The sequence below is a fragment of the Engraulis encrasicolus genome, chromosome 11 (assembly GCF_034702125.1).
Source record: "Engraulis encrasicolus isolate BLACKSEA-1 chromosome 11, IST_EnEncr_1.0, whole genome shotgun sequence".
NCBI classification, from domain to species: Eukaryota; Metazoa; Chordata; class Actinopteri; order Clupeiformes; family Engraulidae; genus Engraulis; species Engraulis encrasicolus.
In genome coordinates this window covers 37,026,240-37,047,975 of record NC_085867.1, presented here as the reverse complement: position 1 = coordinate 37,047,975, position 21,736 = coordinate 37,026,240, and the positions used below count along the sequence as shown (strand labels likewise).

Here is a 21,736-nt window from a genome sequence, read left to right as displayed (position 1 = left end):
GTGGTCCTGGGTCAAAGACGTCTTTGTCATTCGGTGTTACGGACACTTTCCGCCGACTGTAACGGCAAAAAAACATGACTTAAATTGTTTCAAGTGAATGGATGACAGCCGAGGCTTTCATGAATTCCCTGTAACAATAAATAATTAAAAAGAGTCATGTTTTTTACAGTTACAGTCAGCAGAACGCATCCGTTACACTGAATGACGATGCCATTTTGCACGTCTTTGTCCTCCTATACGCCACCAATGGGACTCATGGGATCCATATCCAACTGGCACCCTCCATCCTCCTCGCCTGTTCCATAGACCCACATCATTACAACATAACCATGCCCTGCAGTGGTAGCTTGCCATCTACACAAAGGCCCACGGAACTTCTCATGGAACAAAAAAAAAACACAGGAGGCTAAATTCCACCAATGGTACGGCTGCTGGCACGTCATTGGCTGAGTGGATCACTATTTCCTGCCTAATTATAGACGAAGCAGGAAGGGGTGATCTATTGATCTAATCGATAACAGAGTTGAGTCTTTTTTTTCATTCAGAGCTAGAGCTATTTTCAAAATACAAAATATTAAGCAAGAATATTATTTTTATTGAGGTAGCACAGAGCAGCATGAGGGTAGTAAGATGAAACGCCTTGTTTTTTCCAAATCAGCTTTTGCTCCTGCGCTAGAGTACCGTACAATTCATATGGAAGCACGCCCAAGGGAATCCATTGGATTGATCTGACGGTCAGCTCATTCATGGACCTTTTGCCAGACCACTCCCTGCCGGAGAGTCATACACTGTAGGCTAGTTTATGAACCACAGATAGCATACATTGCATATGCAGCTTCGAAAAACAAAAGAGCGAACAATGGGGGGTCAAGAGAGGTGATAGTGGGGCAGGGCAGGGACTAGGCTTAATGCAGGAACTTCCGTGACGCGTGCTGGGTGTTAAGAGCATTGATTTTGGCCTGATCGATATATTAACCCCGTGGGGGAAAAACTGTTACATGCTTGTACACATTTGATTCTGCCAGCATGAACATCAGTGGAGAGTACAGACAGAACTCTCCACAGAATTCTCCACTTTTCCAAGCGCTAGATTGAAACACTCTAATACACATAATTTAAAGTTTTAAAAGTGGACACTGACTGAAGGCTAATAGGCTATGATAAAAAAGATGATTCAATGTCAAGGTGAACCTGTCCCACAAAATGACCAGATCCTGACTCACTGAAGACGTTCACCTATGTACAGTAAGTGGCAAAATTGGCTATGAATACTGAAGGATAGACTATAATGGCATTTCAATTCATACTTATTTTTGTGTCTTTTCTTGCTCCGGCCGGCTGGCTGCCGCGTTACGCTATTTTTGCCAGCCTGCTGCTGTGACCTTAAGGAAGGATTAATCACATTTGGAGACGCGCGTTCCCCAATTGTCTGATAAGGAGCTGAGAAGGACATGTGATTAGTCACCGGCTGCTGCATTGAAGTCTATGAGTTTGTGCTGACTCTGTGACGTCCATGTACACGGATCACAAACACGACCAATTAGAGGATGCAGTGGAACGGGAGCGGTTCATCCCACCCCCCACCCTGCATGCGCACACACTACACACACGCCTCATCACCCAACAGCTGGGCACAATGTGGGAGTTTATTACGCACTTTTATTCTCAGGCGGCAGTTAGAGGGATAAAATAGTAGGCTTGGCTATCTGCCTTTTCATTTTGTTTTATGGATCACGCTTTTCCAAGGACATGCGGTGTTCATTAACCAAAAAAAAAGTCTGTCGCCATGTTGTCACTGCCGTCTCGTGTATGGCTGAGCACTGGGCCTGCCCTGCCCTATCCTATCCTATCCTGCGTCATCAGTCACTCGCTGACGTCTGCATCTGAGATTTGGGAATCTGGTGACATGATAAATAGCCAGCCAGCCAGCAACGCTGACAGCAATATCCTCATCTGCCTCCCTTTCACACTAAAAAACTGTGAGAGAGACCATTTCCATACCCAGACCGGTAAACACCATAACCTCTATTTCTATTGCCTCCATCACCTCTATTCCAATTTTTGGCCAGTGAGAGAGACAGGAAATGAGTGGCGGGGGGCCATGGGGAAGGATCGGGAAAGGACCTTGGGCCGGAATCGAACCCGAGTCTAGTCTATGTGCTTATTGGCAAGAACAGTAGATTTGCAGTGTCTTAAAATGTTTAAAAAGTGTCTCTTTTCATAATTTTGCACATTCCACACATAGGGTTACATAACTGAAAAAAGGTGTAGGTCTTGGCATACTACTGTCATCATGCAATTTCGTTCCCACTATTGTCAAAAACCAATAAGCTCTATTACGTATCTTGTAGAACACAATAAGGAGGTCTGTTTTTATTTCGGCTCTAAACGGTTTTGATGTGTCAAACAGAAAAAACATAAGTCTGTTTGTTATGAAGGGAGATGAAGTGCAAAACGTTCAAAGTTGCCACTGTTTTACACCGTCACAACTATTAGCCAGGGCCATTAAAGCATGTATCCTGTTCCATTGAGACAACTAGGAATCAAAGCCTTGTGGAGGACTGATAACGACCTCTTGGTAATCAGCACAACTTTTGATCAAAGCACAAGTGGCATTCACATGTGATTGATTCACATCAATGGTTTTACAGGGTTCCCACTTCAAGCCATAGTCAAAATTCCATGACCTTTCCATTACTTTCCCTGACCATAAAAAAGAGGGTCAATTTATAATGGCTGGTCACACAAATTGCCATTCGTCATTGCTCCCAGTTCATTATAATCAAGTAGTTTCAATCTTAAATGGTCACTGTTAAGTGTAGTTCACCTGATGAAGACCATCTAAGGTTTAAAGGTTTTCTATAATAAACTAGGAGCAGCAACGGTGTGAAGATCTTCCTTCTTTCATTTTATGATGAGGTTTAATCTAGAACCTGTTTAATTGGACGTGTGTGCACTCGTGTGTGTGTGTGTGTGTGTGTGTGTGTGTGTGTGTGTGTGTGTGTGTGTGTGTGTGTGTGTGTGTGTGTGTGTGTGTGTGTGTGTGTGTACTTCCGTAAACAAAGGAGAAGATGTGCCTTTAGACTACAAAGGAAACCGGCGGAGGCAACGAGCACAAGATCTGCTGTTTGTGTTGCTCAAGGCCACAACAAGCTACGTGCCCTTATGGGACTTCAAAGCTCTTTGGCTTTATGTTTTGATTATTTGTGTTAAAATTGTATCGCTTGTGGCGCCATGATTAAAACAGAGACACTTGACTCCGTCCTTTTTTGTGTTATTTCTCCTCTCGAGTGTAACTGTACACTTTGTACAATGTGGCAAACCATCACCATTGTCCCTTCCTGTCTCTCACTTCCTGAAACAATGTGACTGACCACCACAGGACACAGGTTGCATGGAATTACAAAAAAAAAAAAAAAAAGAGGCGGCCCTCCGGGATCCAACGCTTCCGAATTCACACCAGCAGCCAGTGGAGCGGGAACAGGAGTCCGGACAGCGCTGGGTGAATCAAGGCTGCTTTTTCTACTTGGCAGGGGAAACAAAGATTTCTGCTGTTTGACCTCCAGCTTTTGCTATCTATGACTATGACACCAATATTCCTACCAGTGCCATCCATTTTGAATATGGTTCACACTTACCGGTACTCATTTTTTCAAATGCTCAACAACACCAACAACACTTTTTCCACAATGTGTCCCACACGACATGGTTGGGGAAACACAAATCTTTCTGCTCTGACCTGGCTCCAGCTATTAAAATAATGCTAATTGTCATATCAAGCACAGTAATATTAGTCATCTTGTATTTTGCTTTTGGTTCATATTAATGTTCATTACACTGACAGAAAGCTTTGGCCACACTGTGCGATGTGTGTAGTGAACCCGCACTAGTCCATGGAGTCCAACACTTCCGAATTCACACAGCAGCAGCAGCAGCAGCAGGGAAGTCCGAGGGGGCAAAGGGGTCAGTTGTCCTAGGCCCAAGACAGGGAGGTGTGTCCTCATTACATTGTACATGCATTGGATGGGGAGGCCTTTTCAGATGACTTTGTCCTGGGCCCGGCCAGTCAGTAACGGAGAGTATGCAGTGTGCAGTTGGGTACACTGGACAGTGCACAGCGTACAGCGGTGCAAGCGGTGGGCAAGTCAGAGGGCATTATCTACTCGGCTGGAGCAACACAATGCCAGGCTTTGGCCACAATGTGTACTCCCATGGAGAGCTTAGCGTGCCAGGGAGAAACTGTTGTTCAAATGTCCCCCAAGAAACAGGAGGGGGGGGGCTTCAAAAAAACATGCGCTGAGAAAGATCTCATCTCATCATCACACAACATGTAAGGGTATGCTCCCAGTCTATTCAGAACAGGGTTTATAGGCCAGTGTTGGTGTTTGAGCTTAAAAGGGTTGAAGTGGATGAGACTCTTGTACTAGACATTGGGCGTTGCAATTTTGGGTGCGTCTATAATGTATAGTATTTTACTAACTTAATGGCATGAAATGTTAGTCATCATTTTTGACAACGGTCATCAGAAAGAGCTGTGGTCTACAGCCATTAACTGTTCTGAACAAACGGCAAATTGCACTTCTGTTGGATGAAACACAAACAGTACAGACGGAAAAAATAAAGGAACAGTCAGTAACAGTCAACAAAATTAAAAGGGTGGAACAGCTTGTGTTCTAGATAAGCCAAAAAGCATTGCAGAGGAACTCTGCAAACCGAGACCATGTTTATCCATCTCCAGCAGATGCAGAGCAAGCGAGGCCAGTGGAGCACATTCATTATGCCAGCTCCTTCCAAGGTGCTTTATGAGGGTTGGTGCAACATTTACAATCCAAAAGTAAACACCGAAATTAACATCTGCAATCTGGGGGAAGCAGCCATGTAACCTTTCAGCCCCAGTGCAACCAGGGCCACTTCAATGTATTTGGAGGGGCCAAGGCCAATGGAGACTTTGGGGCCCAAGGCCAAGAGAGACTTTGGGGGCCCCAGGCAAAGAGGGACTTGGGGGCCCCAGGCAAAGAGGGACTTGGGGGCCCCAGGCAAAGAGGGACTTGGGGGCCCCAGGCAAAGAGGGACTTGGGGGCCCCAGGCAAAGAGGGACTTGGGGGCCCCAGGCAAAGAGGGACTTGGGGGCCCCAGGCAAAGAGGGACTTGGGGGCCCCAGGCAAAGAGGGACTTGGGGGACCTTACACACACTCCACCTTCTTCTCCTTAAAACTATTGTAGAGGGGCCACATCGAGAGATGTTTCCATTGCAGTAGCACTTATCGGTCATTGAATTTAGGGAGGTGCAGCTACACTCATAAAGTGGCCATTGAAATAGAAGTACATGACCAGTCATTACCAGAGAGCCCTGTTTCAGCTGTGGGCCTTAGAAAATTGCCCAGATTGCTTGCCTGACTGTGACAGGCCCGAGTGCAACTCCACATAGACAGCATCATGGAAAAACATAGCACTTCCCCACACTCCCTTCCCCTCCCCACCAATTTGGCTTCAGACAAACAAGCAACTTTTTCTGCTCCCCTTTCAGTTGCTGTTTACTACCGCTACTAAAAAAGGGGGAGTTGGCCGGCACAAATTCTAAACAGGAAATTAGCTATTTTCTGTTTTCGTTTCTTTGCTTCACCCCCCACCCCCCCTACGCAGCTCCCGAATGGCCAGTGGGCAGCCGAAGACAACCTCTCCTCATAAAATTTCACCTTGAGCGAAGTTAATATCCCAAAAGCTTGGACCTCAATATAAAGAGGCCTTTGTTCAAAAGAGCGCAACTATTTGTCAGCATACCACCAAGCTTATGCAACTTGACAAGAGCACTTTGTTCAATATAGCCTTATATTACTGAAAGGGGAAAAACTGGACCCTAGGAGGTCAAAATGCACACAGCAGTTTCTCCTGTAGGTACCCTTCAGGAGACAATATCAATAACCTTGCATGAGTCATCACTTCTTAGGGCGCCCTAACCACTCGAAGGGCTCATTATACATCATGGAAGTCCATTAGACGAGAGAATGTACCGGTAATATGGATCTGTGACATCACAAAGCGCTAAATTCCATTCCATTCCATTCCATTCTGCCACTTCCGATCTCTGTGACTCAGTCACCCTATGGTAAGCTTTAATACTGCTGTTTGTTTGCCTACTAAAAGCCGCTCCGTCTCCACCCACACAAAACACTGTACGCTACACACACCTCAAAGCAAACACTCGCAGACAGGCAGACATACCCAGACACAGGCAGCCCCCTGATAACTTCTAAAGGGTCTCAGCAACATATTTACACATCTGTCTCGCATTCTGCTGAGCACACCAAATTAACGTGCTTGCCAAAGCACTGTAAAACCATATATGGAAGACGGGGCATATACACTAAACCAGACACAATGGCGGGTGGAAGGCTATGGGGACTCGACAATGACACTCTTGCGTCTCGGAAAACCAAGCGGAATGGGCGAGTTCAAATTGGCGACAGACACCACATATAACATTCCACTCAGCTCAGCGACCAGTGAAGTGCAGCGCTGCTGTGACATTACCACAGTGGTGTGTCCAAACCAAAGCCCCTCAATTCTAGTAGTCAGCCCACCAACAAAACCACGTTGGCGAAGGATAAAAAAGTGGTTTCTTAGGTAGTAAATCTATGTCAAGTCAGATGGAACCATAAACAGTGGCCACGATGTAGTGTGTGGATAGACGGCTCATTCTGAAACAAACACACAAACATCACACAGAATCCTATTGGTGTACCACAGAAGGCTACTAGCAAAATCTAGAGATGAGTGAATGCTTTTAAATGAGACAGTTCAGGAAAAACTAAAAGAGAAACACAGTGTGAGAGAAAGAAAGGGAGTGTGTGTGTGTGAGGCAGCGAGAGAGAGAGAGGCAGAGAGAGAGAGAGAGAGAGAGAGAGAGACAGAGAGAGAGAGGCAGAGAGAGAGAGGCAGAGAGAGAGAGAGAGGCAGCGAGAGAGAGATAGAGAGATGCTGTTTACAAACAAGCCAGACACACAGACAGGCAAACAGACAGTGAGTGCACAGGAAAACAATCAATGAACCGCACCATTTATGTCCAGATTATTGTTGTGTCTGAACATCACCTGATGTTTGTGAGAATGCCGACAGCGTCGTGGCAACCAGAAGGCACAACACACAGCACTATAGTAGGCACACAAAGACACAGGCAACGGACCAGACATGTTAGCAGTTCTAGCGAGTCAAAGGGTCAAATGGAAGAACAAAAGACATTTTAACACATCTGGGCCGGTCGAAACAGAATGAGTTCGACAGTCGATTAAATTTTACACCCTCAAATTAACAGGGACAAGTTTTGACAACACCGCTACAAACAAGCCCTGTCGGAATGGTCTGGTTTTATGATGGCGTTAATGAAACTGGCTGGGACGAGTCTTATTCCTATACCGTTTGTTGAAAGGTTTTTTTTTCCCACAACGGGAGTTTTAATTGAAATTTCTGTTCGAGTCCTTCATCCTTTTATTGTCTTGTGACGTTGTTGGCCTTGTTCCAATTTCACCATCAAAGTAGTGACTCACTTCTTTCCAGGACACTTAATTTATTTTTGCTTACTTTGTTTGTTTGTTTGTTTGTCGAGTCAGCATTTCCCAGTTAATGGCCTCTATGGAAGAGAGAGTGTAAAGCTTAAAGCATCAGAGTGTTATGAATGGAGATGGTCCCAACTGAAGCGGTGAATGCACTTCCTCTAATCTCCAGTGGAAGGTCTGTAGAGTATCAAAGCCACTCAACAGACGAAGGGGAAATATCCCTCACACCTCCCTAACAATGTGTGACCCTCTTCACAGGGAGAGTAGGAACAGGGGTGGCGAAAAAGAGAGTGATGGTGATTATTGAACACATATTACCCACACACACAGACACTTTCGGAATTTGCCAACACAGTATAGGCAGTCTCACAATCTCACAATGTCACACTAAAAGTTAATACCGTTGATACCGTCGATTGGAACAGACCAAAGCCTCTTTTACCCACTCACAGATTGCTTTCCAATCCAAGTAGATCCAATTCAACCTCAGCAAAAGTATGTCCTGTAGCAACTGAGAGGCAACAGAGACACACTGGCATCGATTCTCTGTGCTACCCTGCTAACTGGCTAACAGGGGCTACCTGCCTTGCTACGCAACAAAGACCCTCATTGTTGTTATGCACCAGCTCACTCACCACTAGCTGTGGTGGCGGCGGCACCATCAGAACGGTAACTCTACACAACTCAATGGCCAGAGAGGCATTGGTGACACACTGATGGCTGGAGGCAATTTTTGGACCCATCATCAACAGTGACGCCATTGCAGGGACTAGAGCCACCACCTCCCACGGAGCTTTACCATGACGCCGGGCATGATGGGAAATGTCATCTCTCCACACCTGACTTCCATCTCATCATCCCACTCTCTCTCTCCATCTCTCTCTCTCTCTCTGGTCTTGGCCAACAGGGAATTCACTGGGCCTCCTCATCATTCATTGTACTCCATTGTAGCTTTCGAATGATTTTGGGGCGCTTCATTGGTCATGTCACTGTAGCTTTAGTTCCTTTAATGATTGCTGATAAACAAAAACATTTAACTACTTTCCTTACATTCTGCTGTTTTCAGTACAGTGTGTTATGAGAACTTGGTACTCATCTGCAAGGCCATTTCCTCTCCTCAAAGGCATTAAGACCTCAAAGCAACCCCCCCACCCCATATACTGCAACTATGGAACATTTCTCCCCAACAGACAGTTAATGGATACAGCGAGCGATTGAAGTGAACGGGCCGGCCCGCGTTTGATCAGTCAGCAGGAAGCGAACAAAACTGCCTGGGAGATTCCGTTTCCTCCCTTGAGGACCGTTACGGTTCTGTGAACAAATATACAGTAGTGCCATGTTGTTCCAGGAACTACGCAGAAGACGGTGGTGTGTGTATTGTGTAAATAATATCAGTTGGTTCCATTTAAGCCTGGCAGCAAGGGCACTCAATGAAAGAAAGAAAGCGGGGGGAGGAAAAACGACAAGACACAAGACACTAGACCACTACCTCCCTCCCTCCACAGCAGCACCTGTGATTAGCTGCCAAAAGCCTTGTATACATTTCACCATCCGCAGGCCCAATGGCCTGATCCGACACAGCCACAAAAGCCCTCCCTCTGTTAGCCTCTCATTCTCCCCATGACTCCCTCCCCCCCTCTCTCTCTCTCTCCCTCCCTCTCTCTTTCTGTTAGCCTCTCTGTCTCTCCCTCTCTCCCCTAGAGTTAGCCTCTTTTGTTCACCCCCTCTTCCTCCCTACGCCGCTCTCTCAGTATCTCTTTTTCCTCTATGTTAGTCTGTCTCTCTCTCTCCCTCTCTCCTCCATCTATGCTGGCCTCTCTTGTTCCATCTCTCTCCTTCTACTTCTCCGGTTCCCACTCTCTCTCTTTCTACTTCTCCGGTTCCCTCCCCCTCTCTCTCCCTCTCTACTTCTCTGGTTCTCTCTCTCTCTTCCTCTCTCTCTCTTCCTCTCTCTCTCCCTTTAACCTTGCTCTCTTCCTGTGTGTGACACGACACTGTACAGATAGAGTTCAGTCAACACCCACAGGCCCCACATGCTTGCACACTAAAAGGCTAACACACACATACACACACACGGAGAAGAAGCAAGCCATCCAGATGGACAGATTAGGTGAGTGAGGGACAGAGAGGACATTGCGAGAGAGAGAGAGAGAGAGAGAGAGAGAGAGAGAGAGAGAGAGAGAGAGAGAGAGAGAAACAGAGAGAAACAGAGAGAGAGAGAGAGAGAGAGAGAGAGAGAGAGAGAGAGAGAGAGAGAGAGAGAGAGAGAGAGAGAGAGAGAGAGAGAGAGACGGCACGTGAGCGACAGAGGCAGAAAGTAAACAGAAATGGAAAGTAAACAAGACAGCCACGTGGAGTGGAGGACAAGCATGGTGTGCTGTGCTGTGCCGTGCCTTCTCCTCGCGGCTCTCGCACGCCCAAGTCTCTCCTCCTCGTACATTTGGCAGCTCTGCTCCCATCAGACTTCCCCCCCACCTCATCTGTTGTGGGCCGCCACATATCTGCCACCACACTCGGGGCGCCAGGGACTCACCGAACAAAAGGAAATGACAAGGCTAAGAGGAGATAATCATGGATTTTGGGGGGAGTTTAACTCATTGATCCTCTTTTTTCTTACAGCCCCCAGATAAGCCTCCTAGGCGTGGAAATGACTTTAAATGCCTCCCTGTCCTGAGAGTGTCAACGGCCTATTGTGCACATTATGGACAAACCGACATAAACGGTCTGACGTGGATCTCGAAGTTGGACAGGCCCGCGCTTGAAGTGCCCACTCGAAATCAATCTGTTTGGGTGGAACGTAACTGAACAGTGCTTTGCAAATGAGAATGCAAGACTGCTTTTGTACTGCAGGAGAGATGTGGGAAAAACAAGAGACAGGTGATTAATTTGCAGTTTTGTGCAATTGTCTGCTCATTTCTTTAGATTTTTTTCTTCAGTTATTTTTTTTTTTTACTTTAAAGTATGAATTCTTCCCAATCTGCCATAACCATACGCTCAAACGATTCTAATAATTCTAAAAATTCTAAGGACTAATCATAAGTCTAGCTATTAATTTGCTGCTTAGTCCTACTGTGAGCCATACTCCATGTAGCAGTAGCAGTCGTTGTATTAGTAAGTTTATCTGTCCTTGTGTAGGAAAACTTTGCCCTGACTGTAACGATGAAAGTTCTGTCTGCCACCCATCTTGAATCTCGCCCAGCTTTACAGAATAAGGCCACCCATTATCAGGAGTTAAACACAGAAGCCAGGCTGAGCTTGCCCCCCCCCTGTCATTAGCTCCCCTCCGTGGGCACTTCAACAGAGTGATAGGCAACAGACGGTCTGTGTCACCACACACACACACACACACACACACACACACACACACACACACACACACACAGACACACACACACAGACACACACACACAGACACAGACACACACACACACACACACACACACACACACACACACACACACACACACACACACACACACACACACACACACACACACACACACACACACACACACACACACAGACAGCTCTGGGCTCCAACTGCCAACCACCAGCAGACAGCTGGGATGACACATGATGCAGCCCCCAAAGGCTGCTCCATCTCCTGAGGAGCCACGAGGAGCAGGGAGCAGCCGCAGTGACACTCTCCGTCAGTGGCACTCAAGCTTCACCGCCAGCCACCCCTGAGGCTCCATCTATCAAGCGTTTAATCACCAAAGACCTCAAAACAAAACGCTCGCCCCAATGCCACACCCGAGGATGAAACCTTCATATCTGTAGCAAGAGAACATCATGTATGTTATAACAACACTAGGGGTCGATTGCATGTGTACAAGATATTGCTAAACCTCTCTTTTTGTTGTTCTTCCCTTCTGTCGTGTCGATACAAACAAAACAAAAAACTCAAAAACACTTCCTGATATTGCAAAAGCCCTGATAGCTGCAGCAGCTACCGATGATCAGCCCGGGACACGAGACTTCTGCTTCTGTGTGTGTATGTGTGTGTGTGTTTGCAAGCCGGTTATTACGCAGAGGATGGTTATCTAATGCCGTGTCCTCACCCAAACCCCAAGTTTCGCCTCCAGGGTTGATGCAGCCAGTGCAGATGTGCAAAGCCATGCCACGCAAGGGCAATAGCAATCAGTCAGTAGTTTAGTCATTTCGACGGATTAGAACGCTCTCATCACAACTAAAACATGCTCAACATAAACAAACAAAACCGAGAAAACACTTCAATGGGTTTTTTTGCTGTTTCGCTTGCCACGCTTTAGGTCAAAGACATTCCTCAGGGCCCCAGTCAGTATTAGTCAGTAGTTAAACATTTTATTTATTTATTTTTTTAAACCCTGACATGCCACAGGCAAGATTCATAGCCAAGATGGGAGGCTAATCATTGATGTCTAGTAGGATGCTCCATAATGATAGCATCTTGGCTGTACTCCACTGCTACTCTATGGGAGGGAAGACACCAGAGAGAAGAGTGCACTGGTTCTTCCTAAGGGACAGACATTACCAGTAGATACCAGGCTGCATTAGCCATAAATGAGGCTATGAGCCCCTTAGCATGGTGTTTCTCAGCCAACTGCTTCACTGTACATCCATATGTACAGAGCAGCAGAGTTGCGTCATCACAAAAAAAAATACTTGCTAGTAGTTTACCAGGCTAAGAAAGTTGTTCTCCACAGCGCTCATCATCAAAGTGGAGCGTGGGAAAGCTAACTGAACTCACCTGCTACAAGTTACTCTAGAAAAATGCTAAATGATGATCTTCCTGACAACAAAGACACTGTTCAAACATGTGCAGACGAGCTCCAGTAAGTAAAAAGGGGAAGTTGTTGTTGGCAAGGCTTTAAAGCGCCCAGTGGGCTAAGAAGAGAATACGGCGGCGGCCTCTCTAAGTGTGTGGCAAGAGGAACTGCTTGCAACAACCGCCTGCCAAGAGCGGAACAAAGCTCGAGCCCAAAACAACCTGGTGCATTTAAGTGCTTTGATGAGAGGAACCCCTGGCTGGTAACAGGAGGCATGCATGGTGCTATTAGGATGTGAAGGAGCTTTGCTTTTAATACAGTTAACACATACTGCCAGCCAAATGCAACCAACCTTTTGAACAAGGCGTCAAAGTTTATCATGCATATTTGCTATGTTTACATGAGACATTTCATTCAGAATGAACTGACTTTAATTCTGAATAACGCTTTGAAAACATCATGTAAACACTTCACAAATCGGTATTAAATGAAAGACCAAAGTAACACTAAGTCGACAGAACTATTTCATTCATAATTATTCATTCGTAATGAAAAACATCATGTAAATAATAGCGTGTGTAATTGTGTGTTTTTGTACACCAAAATGATTGCATAGAAACATATTCATCCCCAAAAAATGTAAACCACTACTGTGCAAAAAAAGGGGAATCCTGAGGACTTGTAGAAATCCTGCACCACTGTCCATCTCTGAGATATGAGTGGAGGGCTACAGGGGGGGTCCTTGTCATGCAATCTGCCACGACTACAATAGCAGGCAACTTGTTGAATGAAAAACTACATCAGGCTAATGATGTGAATGAAACTTGAGCCGTTCCCAACAAACAATGCCACACTAACAAGGGTCCTCATTAACCAGTGGGGCCCCGGCGTCAACACTGATGTTCAGCAGCTCCTCTACCAGTATCCAGCCTGGGGATTGGTTGCCCAAGCAACCGGCGCCAAGGGACGCCTCAGCCAATGGGACGAGGCCTATCTGCTGCTCCTGATCTCGTCCTCTCGTGGGACCAAGGATGTACCGTACACGTCAAAAAAAAAGTCTCTCCCATGGGCGAGTTAGCAATACAGCTGAAAAAGATGCAATGTTTTTTTCCAGGAAATTTGCTATAAACTGGAAGGGTGAAATCTTACTACGAAACTGGAAGGTCGTTATTATTAAGACAACTCATGACAACACGTGTTATTCTCGATTGGAAGTTGGGCTCCGCTTCCTCGCTCATAGCATGCCGCGCTGCTCACTCACTCACTTCTGCTTCCGTGACCCTGGTCAGCGCAAGAACACAATACTGTGTGTACTCTATGTACACAAGCACATGACCTCTCTTTAATGTTCTCCCGAGCTGAAGAAGACGCCGGGAGCATGACGCGGGGAAATGAAAAACTGTCTGGGATATAAATACTTGGCGTGCCTGGCTGCCTTGCCTTGCCTTGCCTTGCCACCAGTCACCTTGGGCTAGCGAACCAAACCATCGCATTGCAGGCCAAAGCAGGATGAGTACTGTAGGACCGGAGCAAGTCAGCGCAGTGAATGTGCAATGGGGAGGCCTAGCTCTGTGTGTCTGTGCCCTCTCTCAATCCCTTTCTCTCTCTTTGTGTCTGTCTTTCTTTCTTTCTCTGTCTCTCATTCTCTCGCTCTCATATGTGCGTGTGTGTGTGTGTGTGTGTGTGTGTGTGTGTGTGTGTGTGTGTGTGTGTGTGTGTGTGTGTGTGTGTGTGTGTGTGTGTGTGTGTGTGTGTGTGTGTGCCTGTGCATGCCTGTGCGTGCCGTGTCTGTGTGTGTGTTAGTGGCAACGTCCATGACATCAATATTTCAGCACAATCTGCTTCTGCTTGGCCGCACGACACTGAATAAATCTGCCCTGTCAGGGTTTCCCTCTGGCTGGTCAATATCGGGCTGAAGCGGCCCCTGCTACAGCTGGCCTCCCGACCTCCATAACCCATCCAACATCATCACCACTCAACTAGCACCGGCACTCACACTACCCACTAACATGAACAGACACTACCAGCCACCCATCCACTACCACCCACTAACAGAAGCATTAACACTACCCATCCACTACCACCCACTAACAGAAGCATTAACACTACCCATCCACTAAGTTACCACCCACTGACATTACCCCTCCAGTACCACCCACTAACAGAAGCATTAACACTACCCACCCACTACCACCCACTAACAGAAGCATTAACACTACCCACCCACTACCACCCACTAACAGAAGCATTAACACTACCCACCCACTACCACCCACTAACAGAAGCATTAACACTACCCATCCACTAACATGAACACCAACACTACCAGTCACCCATCCACTACCACCAACTAACACAAATATCATCACCACCCAACTAACACCAACACTGACCACTACCCACCATGCATCCACTAACACAGACACACTACCACTAACACCCACCACCCAGCCGAACAGCCTCCCTCCAACCACTACCACTCCTAGCACCAAACGGCCTCCCAGCCTAGCCTCCATCTCTACCACCCCTCTCCCCCCCCCACCCCGTTAACACCACCAGATCAGTCTACATATAGATCTACCGTCCACCACTGCTGCCAACAGCAGCCAGCCTCCTCCTCTACCACCATCATCATCACCTCACCCCCACCTACCACCCACTAACACCACCCCAAACTCAGTGAATATACATATGGGTGGGAGACGTGACGCCTTGTTTTTTCGTAACATTGGTTAAAAACCTACAAAACTGTTATTTTCCTTTAAAAACAAATGTCAATGAAAGAAGATGTGGTACATTATGTTTCATATTAGTCTTAGATGAGAAGAAACATTTTTGTTAAGATTTATGTAAAGGTTTATATGTCAAATTTCCTGCGGTGTGACTGTAACATTAATGAAACAATATATAATAATATATATATAAATTAACCAACAACATTTTGAATAATGTATGAAGCATTTGGCATGATTGCATAAATCTTTACTTTAGATTAAGATATGTGAATGTGGAAAAAAACTCAAGACAGTAATATTAACTACAAGTTCAATTTCGTAACACAAATTGCGTCCTGTGGGGTGACATGTATGTCAATGTTTGTGAATGGGCAGCTGCAAGGCCAACTACAAGGGTCTTAAAGACTGGCTCCTAACCAGTCAGTACCTCAGTTATTGGAGAGTGCTGTGGAAGTTTAAGGTGACTCTTAACCTCTTAATATGTCTTCATATTGCAATCTTTCTGTCACGCAATACTTAGGTTCATTTTATGGTGTCCTGTGGTGTGACTGCTCTTATAGGAGGAAAAAAAGTTTTTTTTATTAATGAAAACACATATTAAGATTAAACATGATATCATTATCAAGTTAGCATGAGCTCAGATGTCAGTCATGTATACAAAAGGATTAAAATGGCCATAATGCAGTGAATTCCCTGTGGTGTGACTCCATTTTCCAGCGGTGTGACATGCCTATGCTATGTGTTGATGCAGGACACATTTTCCCAAAAATGGCAAAAAATAAGGTGAAATTCCACAGACCACTAAGTGCTTTATTTTATTTTATTTTTTTCCAATTTTTATCCATCATTTTTTTCAGGAATTTGAAAAACTTTTTTTTTTTTTTGCGTTACGCCCTTAAACGTCAACCACCCACATATACATTAACACATAAATGCCAACAAAACTCACAGACTTATTAGTCCAGTAGTAGCATGCCGGCCGGGTCAATAAAAACAATCAATCAATCAATCCATCCATCAATCAACCACCCCCCACAGCTTCTGTCACTGCACTGTCACTGCAGGCTACCCATCACATTTAGTTAACATAACTAACATGGGCTGAGGGAAATGAGATATTATGTGCAAGTGTATTACTATAAAGGTTTGCAGAGACAAAAAATAAACACATTGTTGGATACCTGAACTAGGCCTATGCAAAAACAGATTGTAGCCTTTTCATGAGATACAAGCACAAGCTTTTTAGCTGCACTAATGAGGGTGACAGCTGCAAAAGCTCATTGATTGGTGGGGAATGGGAAATGGGTTCTTATCTGTCCAATGGTAGCACATTTCCCAGGAAGTCAAGAGTCCAGCACTGTGGAATAATGAGGCACATACACTGATACACATGGAGATACTCTGTCTCTGACTCAATACACGTGACCTGGCTGGCACAGATGTGTTTTAACCGAGGGCACGCTCAGACTCACACGCGCGTATACACACTGGGGATGGCTGCAAGCTAAAATGAGTCTGTGCAACCTGGGCACATTGTGCATTTAAGGGGAACTTCTGCCAGTTACAATATGCTGTTGTATTGCTCACGCTACCCTTGACTTGTCAGTACCCGGTGATGCTGCATTTTTCGGCTCAGCCCTTTCCGAGATCTGAGCTATTCTAATGGGGGCAGACTTTGTTTACATTAAAAACCTTCTTAACACAAGCCTACTCCAAATATGATATTGCTGTTGTATCGCTGTTTGCTAGTTGTCTGCTGATGTTGCATAACCTTTTGGATGTTATTGGGAATAAATCAAGAGGTTTTTTTGAAATGTAAACAAACTCTGCCCCCATTACAATGACCAAGATCTCGGAAAAGGCTGAAGAGAAAAGAAATCTCAGGTACTGACAACTCCAGGGTAGTGAGAGCATTACAACTGCATGTCGAAATTGGCAGAAGTTATCCTTTAAACCTTTGAGGAAAGACAATAACCACGAGACTGCAATCTCTATGCCACCTGACTCGGATGTGTCTGCATCGGATGGAACCCAGCGAACACAACAAAACAGTAATCTCAACCACTAGTAACAACTTATTAGTAAGAATGTAATAATGGGGTGCCATTGGTAAATAAATAAATAAACATATGCACCTGCTATTCCATTTTGCCTCTACAATAACACTGTGCAATCAGCGGCAGCAACCTCATAACCAGCTGATGAAATTCCTTGTCATTTAAAAGCTGACTGACTGAAGTCGAAAAAAAAAACCTGGCCCAGGCCCTGCTCAGGATCTGAGCCAAACTGAGCCAACATAAGTCCAAACTGGGATGTCATCCAAAACTGCTGCATAATAATCTGAATAAACAACAGTTTGATTGCAATCATGTTGATAAACAGCTGCATGTCAGTGGGGCTTGTAAGTGGGTTAAACAAGACTTTACAGACGGGAATCTTTAAGGACAAAAGTTGATCCCAGAGAGGACAGAGCCAATGCAGTGCACAGCTGTTTGATACTTTTTTATGTGTGTGTTTGTGTGTCTGTGTGTGATTGAGTGTGTACACACGCAACGGCCACGACGATGGCTGCAGATTAAAGAAAGCACTTGTGCACCGGCGAAGAGAGAGAGAGAGAGAGAGAGAGAGAGAGAGAGAGAGAGAGAGAGAGAGAGAGAGAGAGAGAGAGAGAGAGAGAGAGGGAAAACTGCTACGTCTGTATTTATAGTCATAGCAAGTGTGATGCGTCACAGCGAATTTCAACCGGGATCAGGTTACAAACAGCTGCTCAGCTCGGCCCAAGCTGCCAGCGCACAGTCATGGAAGCCTGCTGCCAAAAAAGGCACAGTTTCAGGAGAGATGCCGGCAAAAAGGCATGCCAGACGCACAGACCGACCCACACACACATGGCGAAAGCATCTCAACTGTCCGTCTGTGTGTGTCAGACCAGTCACTCAGTCACATGCCAAAGGCATCTGGACACGTAGAATACTCAGGACCGGCAAAACATACACATGATCAGCGGAAAAATGTGCACATCTCAGCTGAAAAATATCATCCTATAGATTCTGTATAAAGGGAACAGAGAGTCAACTAACTGCTGTGGTGTGTGTGTGTGTGTGTGTGTGTGTGTGTGTGTGTGTGTGTGTGTGTGTGTGTGTGTGTGTGTGTGTGTGTGTGTGTGTGTGTGTGTGTGTGTGTACTGTAGTACTATTCCAGGCACATCAGGGTGACAAAGAACAGAGCAAATTTCACTACTGCTTAGTCTCCAGTGTGTGAGACTTTCAAATGAGTGATTATTCTAACAGGAAACGCAGGATAGGAGTAGGACCAAGGCTACACAATATAGAAAAAAAGAGTTTGTCAGGAAAAAAAGAAGTGTGCGGAGGTGAGGGAAGACAGGGGAGGATACAGGGAGGGGAGTGATAGGAGAGGGTAGCGAGAGGAGAGGGCACACAAAAGAGGACCTTGAGCGTCCTTCTTCCTCCTCCAGACCTAGCCTACTTCCTCGCTACGCTGGAATGTCAACATGGCACAGCGCTCACTCCGTCACAGCCCTTTCATCTTGGAAGGATTTGGACAGAATGGCGCGCGATTACGCCGATTCGATTCCAAAGCCTTGGCGGACTTGACATTTCAGGACGTGATTAGCAGAGCTACTAGAACTGCACTGTTGGTATTTCTGATTCCGTAAAACTGATAGACAGTTTGTAAGTCCTTTATTCCCGCTGTAGTTGAAATACATATTTTCCATAGCCTAACATTACGCTGTGATGATGTAAGTCCTACAGGCGAATAAGGTGTACTCGAGATATACAGTATCACTGACATAATGTGAACAGTACATGAAACATTCCCTGCCAGTGGGCAACTTGACAATTTATGAAAGGAACAATTAGGCTACGCTTCACAGATATGGATATTAAACGACGAGCTCGCGGGACACAAAAAACGACTGTGCTGGGCTCATTAATCGTGGCTCACAACCAGAACTGCGAAAACCACCACCGCGCGCTTAATGAGTTCATTGGGACTTGGCGTCAGGAGATGGTAGTCCACTTGACATCAATGCGGTTATTCATTAGCTGTAGTATCCCCTAAATGAGATTACGTGTTTGTTTTACTGCCTCCCTGACATCCCGTCGCCTGCCTGTGCCTTGCGCACACAAGAACACGTGAGTTCAGAACGAACTTCAAAACAATGTGCACTTATTGGAAAGCTATGGGCGTTTATCATCACATCACATCACACATCCGTTCCTATACGAAATTGAGATACCCAGCACAAGATCTGATATCCTGCTTGGCCGTGGTAAGCGGTACCTCATCAGGCCTAGTCAGCCACATGTCCTGCCTACCGGCATGCTAGTTTACTCGCTCAGCTCTATTCTATGGAATACATTTATCATCTACGGTACAAGCCGCATCGCTGTCACCTATCAAAACCTGCCCATTGTCCCACCTTTTCAGCCATTTCTGTTTGGCTTCATTATGTTATGGTAGTCAGGAAGTATCATGGGATGTTGGGAATGCTGTGATACTTCCTTCAAGAAGGTATGTGTGTACGCATGCAAAGGCTGCAATGGTGCGGTGTAGAGCTACATCACTGGTCATCTTACCTTGTCCAACTCGTCGTGCAGCTCCGACAGGGTGGGTCTGATAAGCTTCTCGCCCAGGGGCGCTGCAGTCTGCCGGTAAAAGTCAATCTTCGGAACCGCATCTATGGTATTGTGGCCGAAAGTCCTCAGATAGTAGGTGTTGGTGTGAGTGTCATAGTGATATTGGTGCGGGCCTCCGGTTGATGAATGCAGGCTAGTTTCACTCATTACGGTGTCTCCATTCCCGACACCCTCGGGCACGCCGTCTGGGGGGCTCTCCGCTCCGCTTGGATCCGCAAAGTTCACTACCCGGAATCTGCCCTTCGCCTCCTCCGCCGCGTTGGCTGCCTCATCGGCGGCGGGAGCGGCTTTGTCACTAGATGCGTTTGTGGAAGCATCTGAACCGGGCGTTTTGTCACCCCCGGCGCCGGCGGCTTCAGCAACAAGATCCACTTGAAAGCGACTCTGGCTTGGCGTGGGACCCGCAGGTTTCAATCCAGCGTCCACGGTCAACCCCTCGGATTCTGGCGCGGCATGATCTCCCTGGGCGGGAGAGTCAGCCGGTGAAGCTGGGTCTGACATGGCTAACGTTAATGTTACCAATCAGCAAGGTATGCTTTGGAATACGACCGCTAGCTATGCGTTTAGCTCAACTCGCGACAACTACACTAAACTGATGTCACACAGTCCTTTTACCAGATGTCCGGGACATAGAAGTAGCAGACACAATCCCGTTCACTTCCCTGGTGGTGAAAAGACCGCCTGGATGCTCGTTAACAGGAAACGTGCTTCAAAAATTCAGTCAGGGTGACTGCCGCTTTGCCTTGTTCAAACTGGCAGCACGACTCCAGACATGCGGACACAAATGGAGAATGCTAGCTCACTCTACAAGCAAGAGGAAGGTGTCTGCTTTCGGCTCCTACAGATGCTCCTCGGCGCAAAATTAAGAGCCGAGACAGTTCTCGGTCTTAAAGCTTTGAGGTGTCTTTATAATGCTAATTGATCCCGTGGCTGGTCGATTTCGGTGTTTATGGTCAAAGGATGCTTTTCCCGACCTTGCCGCAACTCCTCCTAGACTCCAGCGAGTCCCTCGCTGCTATATACACACACTGCAGTAGGGCATCACTAGAGGGGTGGGTTCCAAACTAGCGTGCGCTCGCGAGATTTTAGTGTCATGCTTTTTTTCGAGAGCAGATGGAGAAGGCGTGTTTTTGACGCGTGCAATGCAAAACTTTTGAGGTGGGGGAAGGACAGTGAAGGTTTAGGCTACTTCTAGTTTTCAATTAAAGATATTTTTACAGAAAACAAGTCATTCTTTTAAAGTATTTCAAAGCGTGTATTTATCTATGGCCCTATTTAATGAAATGATTAAGATGAGGATCTATGGTTCCGCTTCAGCTTTTATACAGCAATACAGTAGTACAGTAGGCCTGTGCTCACTTAACCAGCTAAACACATATTGTGATATTCTTTTTTTTTAAATGCCAAATAGGCCAAATAAGGCTATATTAATGCCAGATAGAGGCTAAATTGGCCAGACAAACTGAGACAGGGTGGGACTAAGTCTTTATTTGCATTTAAAGGATTACTAATTGTGTTGTGAGGGTGTTGACAAACAAAACATGGAGTAGAACATTAGCATAGCATGACACACCCTGTGATGCCTAAACAAACCATTACACCAATACAAAACACACACACCTGCGTGTATGCGCGCGCACTAACACACACACACACACACACACACACACACACACACACACACACACATACACACACACACACACACAGTGGGAGTGCAAAGCAGCATAATAGTAGCCTACCACAGTATACTCTTTTCGTTGTATTACTTTCCCACATTATGCTGAAGTAGAGAAAAGTGTCTACTCTCTGAGATGAATGGGCAGACTATTGTGAGGCAGGGTAGCTGAAGGAGGGGTTGCAAAGGGTTGAGTTGTCCAGGGCCCATGCAGGGAGAGAAGGAGAGGGCCCCAAACTGGGTCCTCATCACATTGTATAGACTCTTACCCATAGACCCGGTTCTAAGGGTTTCGCGTTCTACCGATGTGTGGCTTTTAGAATCGCCTCAGACATGGTTCTCAGCGTGCAGAGTCTAGTTCCAA

General features: G+C 46.1%; 1 protein-coding gene across 1 annotated transcript in view; it reads right to left on the bottom strand.

The window, feature by feature from the left end:
- The window catches only part of slc12a2 (solute carrier family 12 member 2), a 102,964-nt gene extending 82,226 nt beyond the window's left edge, over positions 1-20,738 (bottom strand). The window contains exon 1 of the mRNA XM_063210534.1: positions 19,635-20,738. Within this exon, the coding sequence (XP_063066604.1) occupies positions 19,635-20,195 (561 nt within the window). The 5' untranslated portion in view covers positions 20,196-20,738. The remainder of the gene's footprint in view (positions 1-19,634) is intronic.
- Between the last annotated feature and the right edge of the window lie 998 nt (positions 20,739-21,736).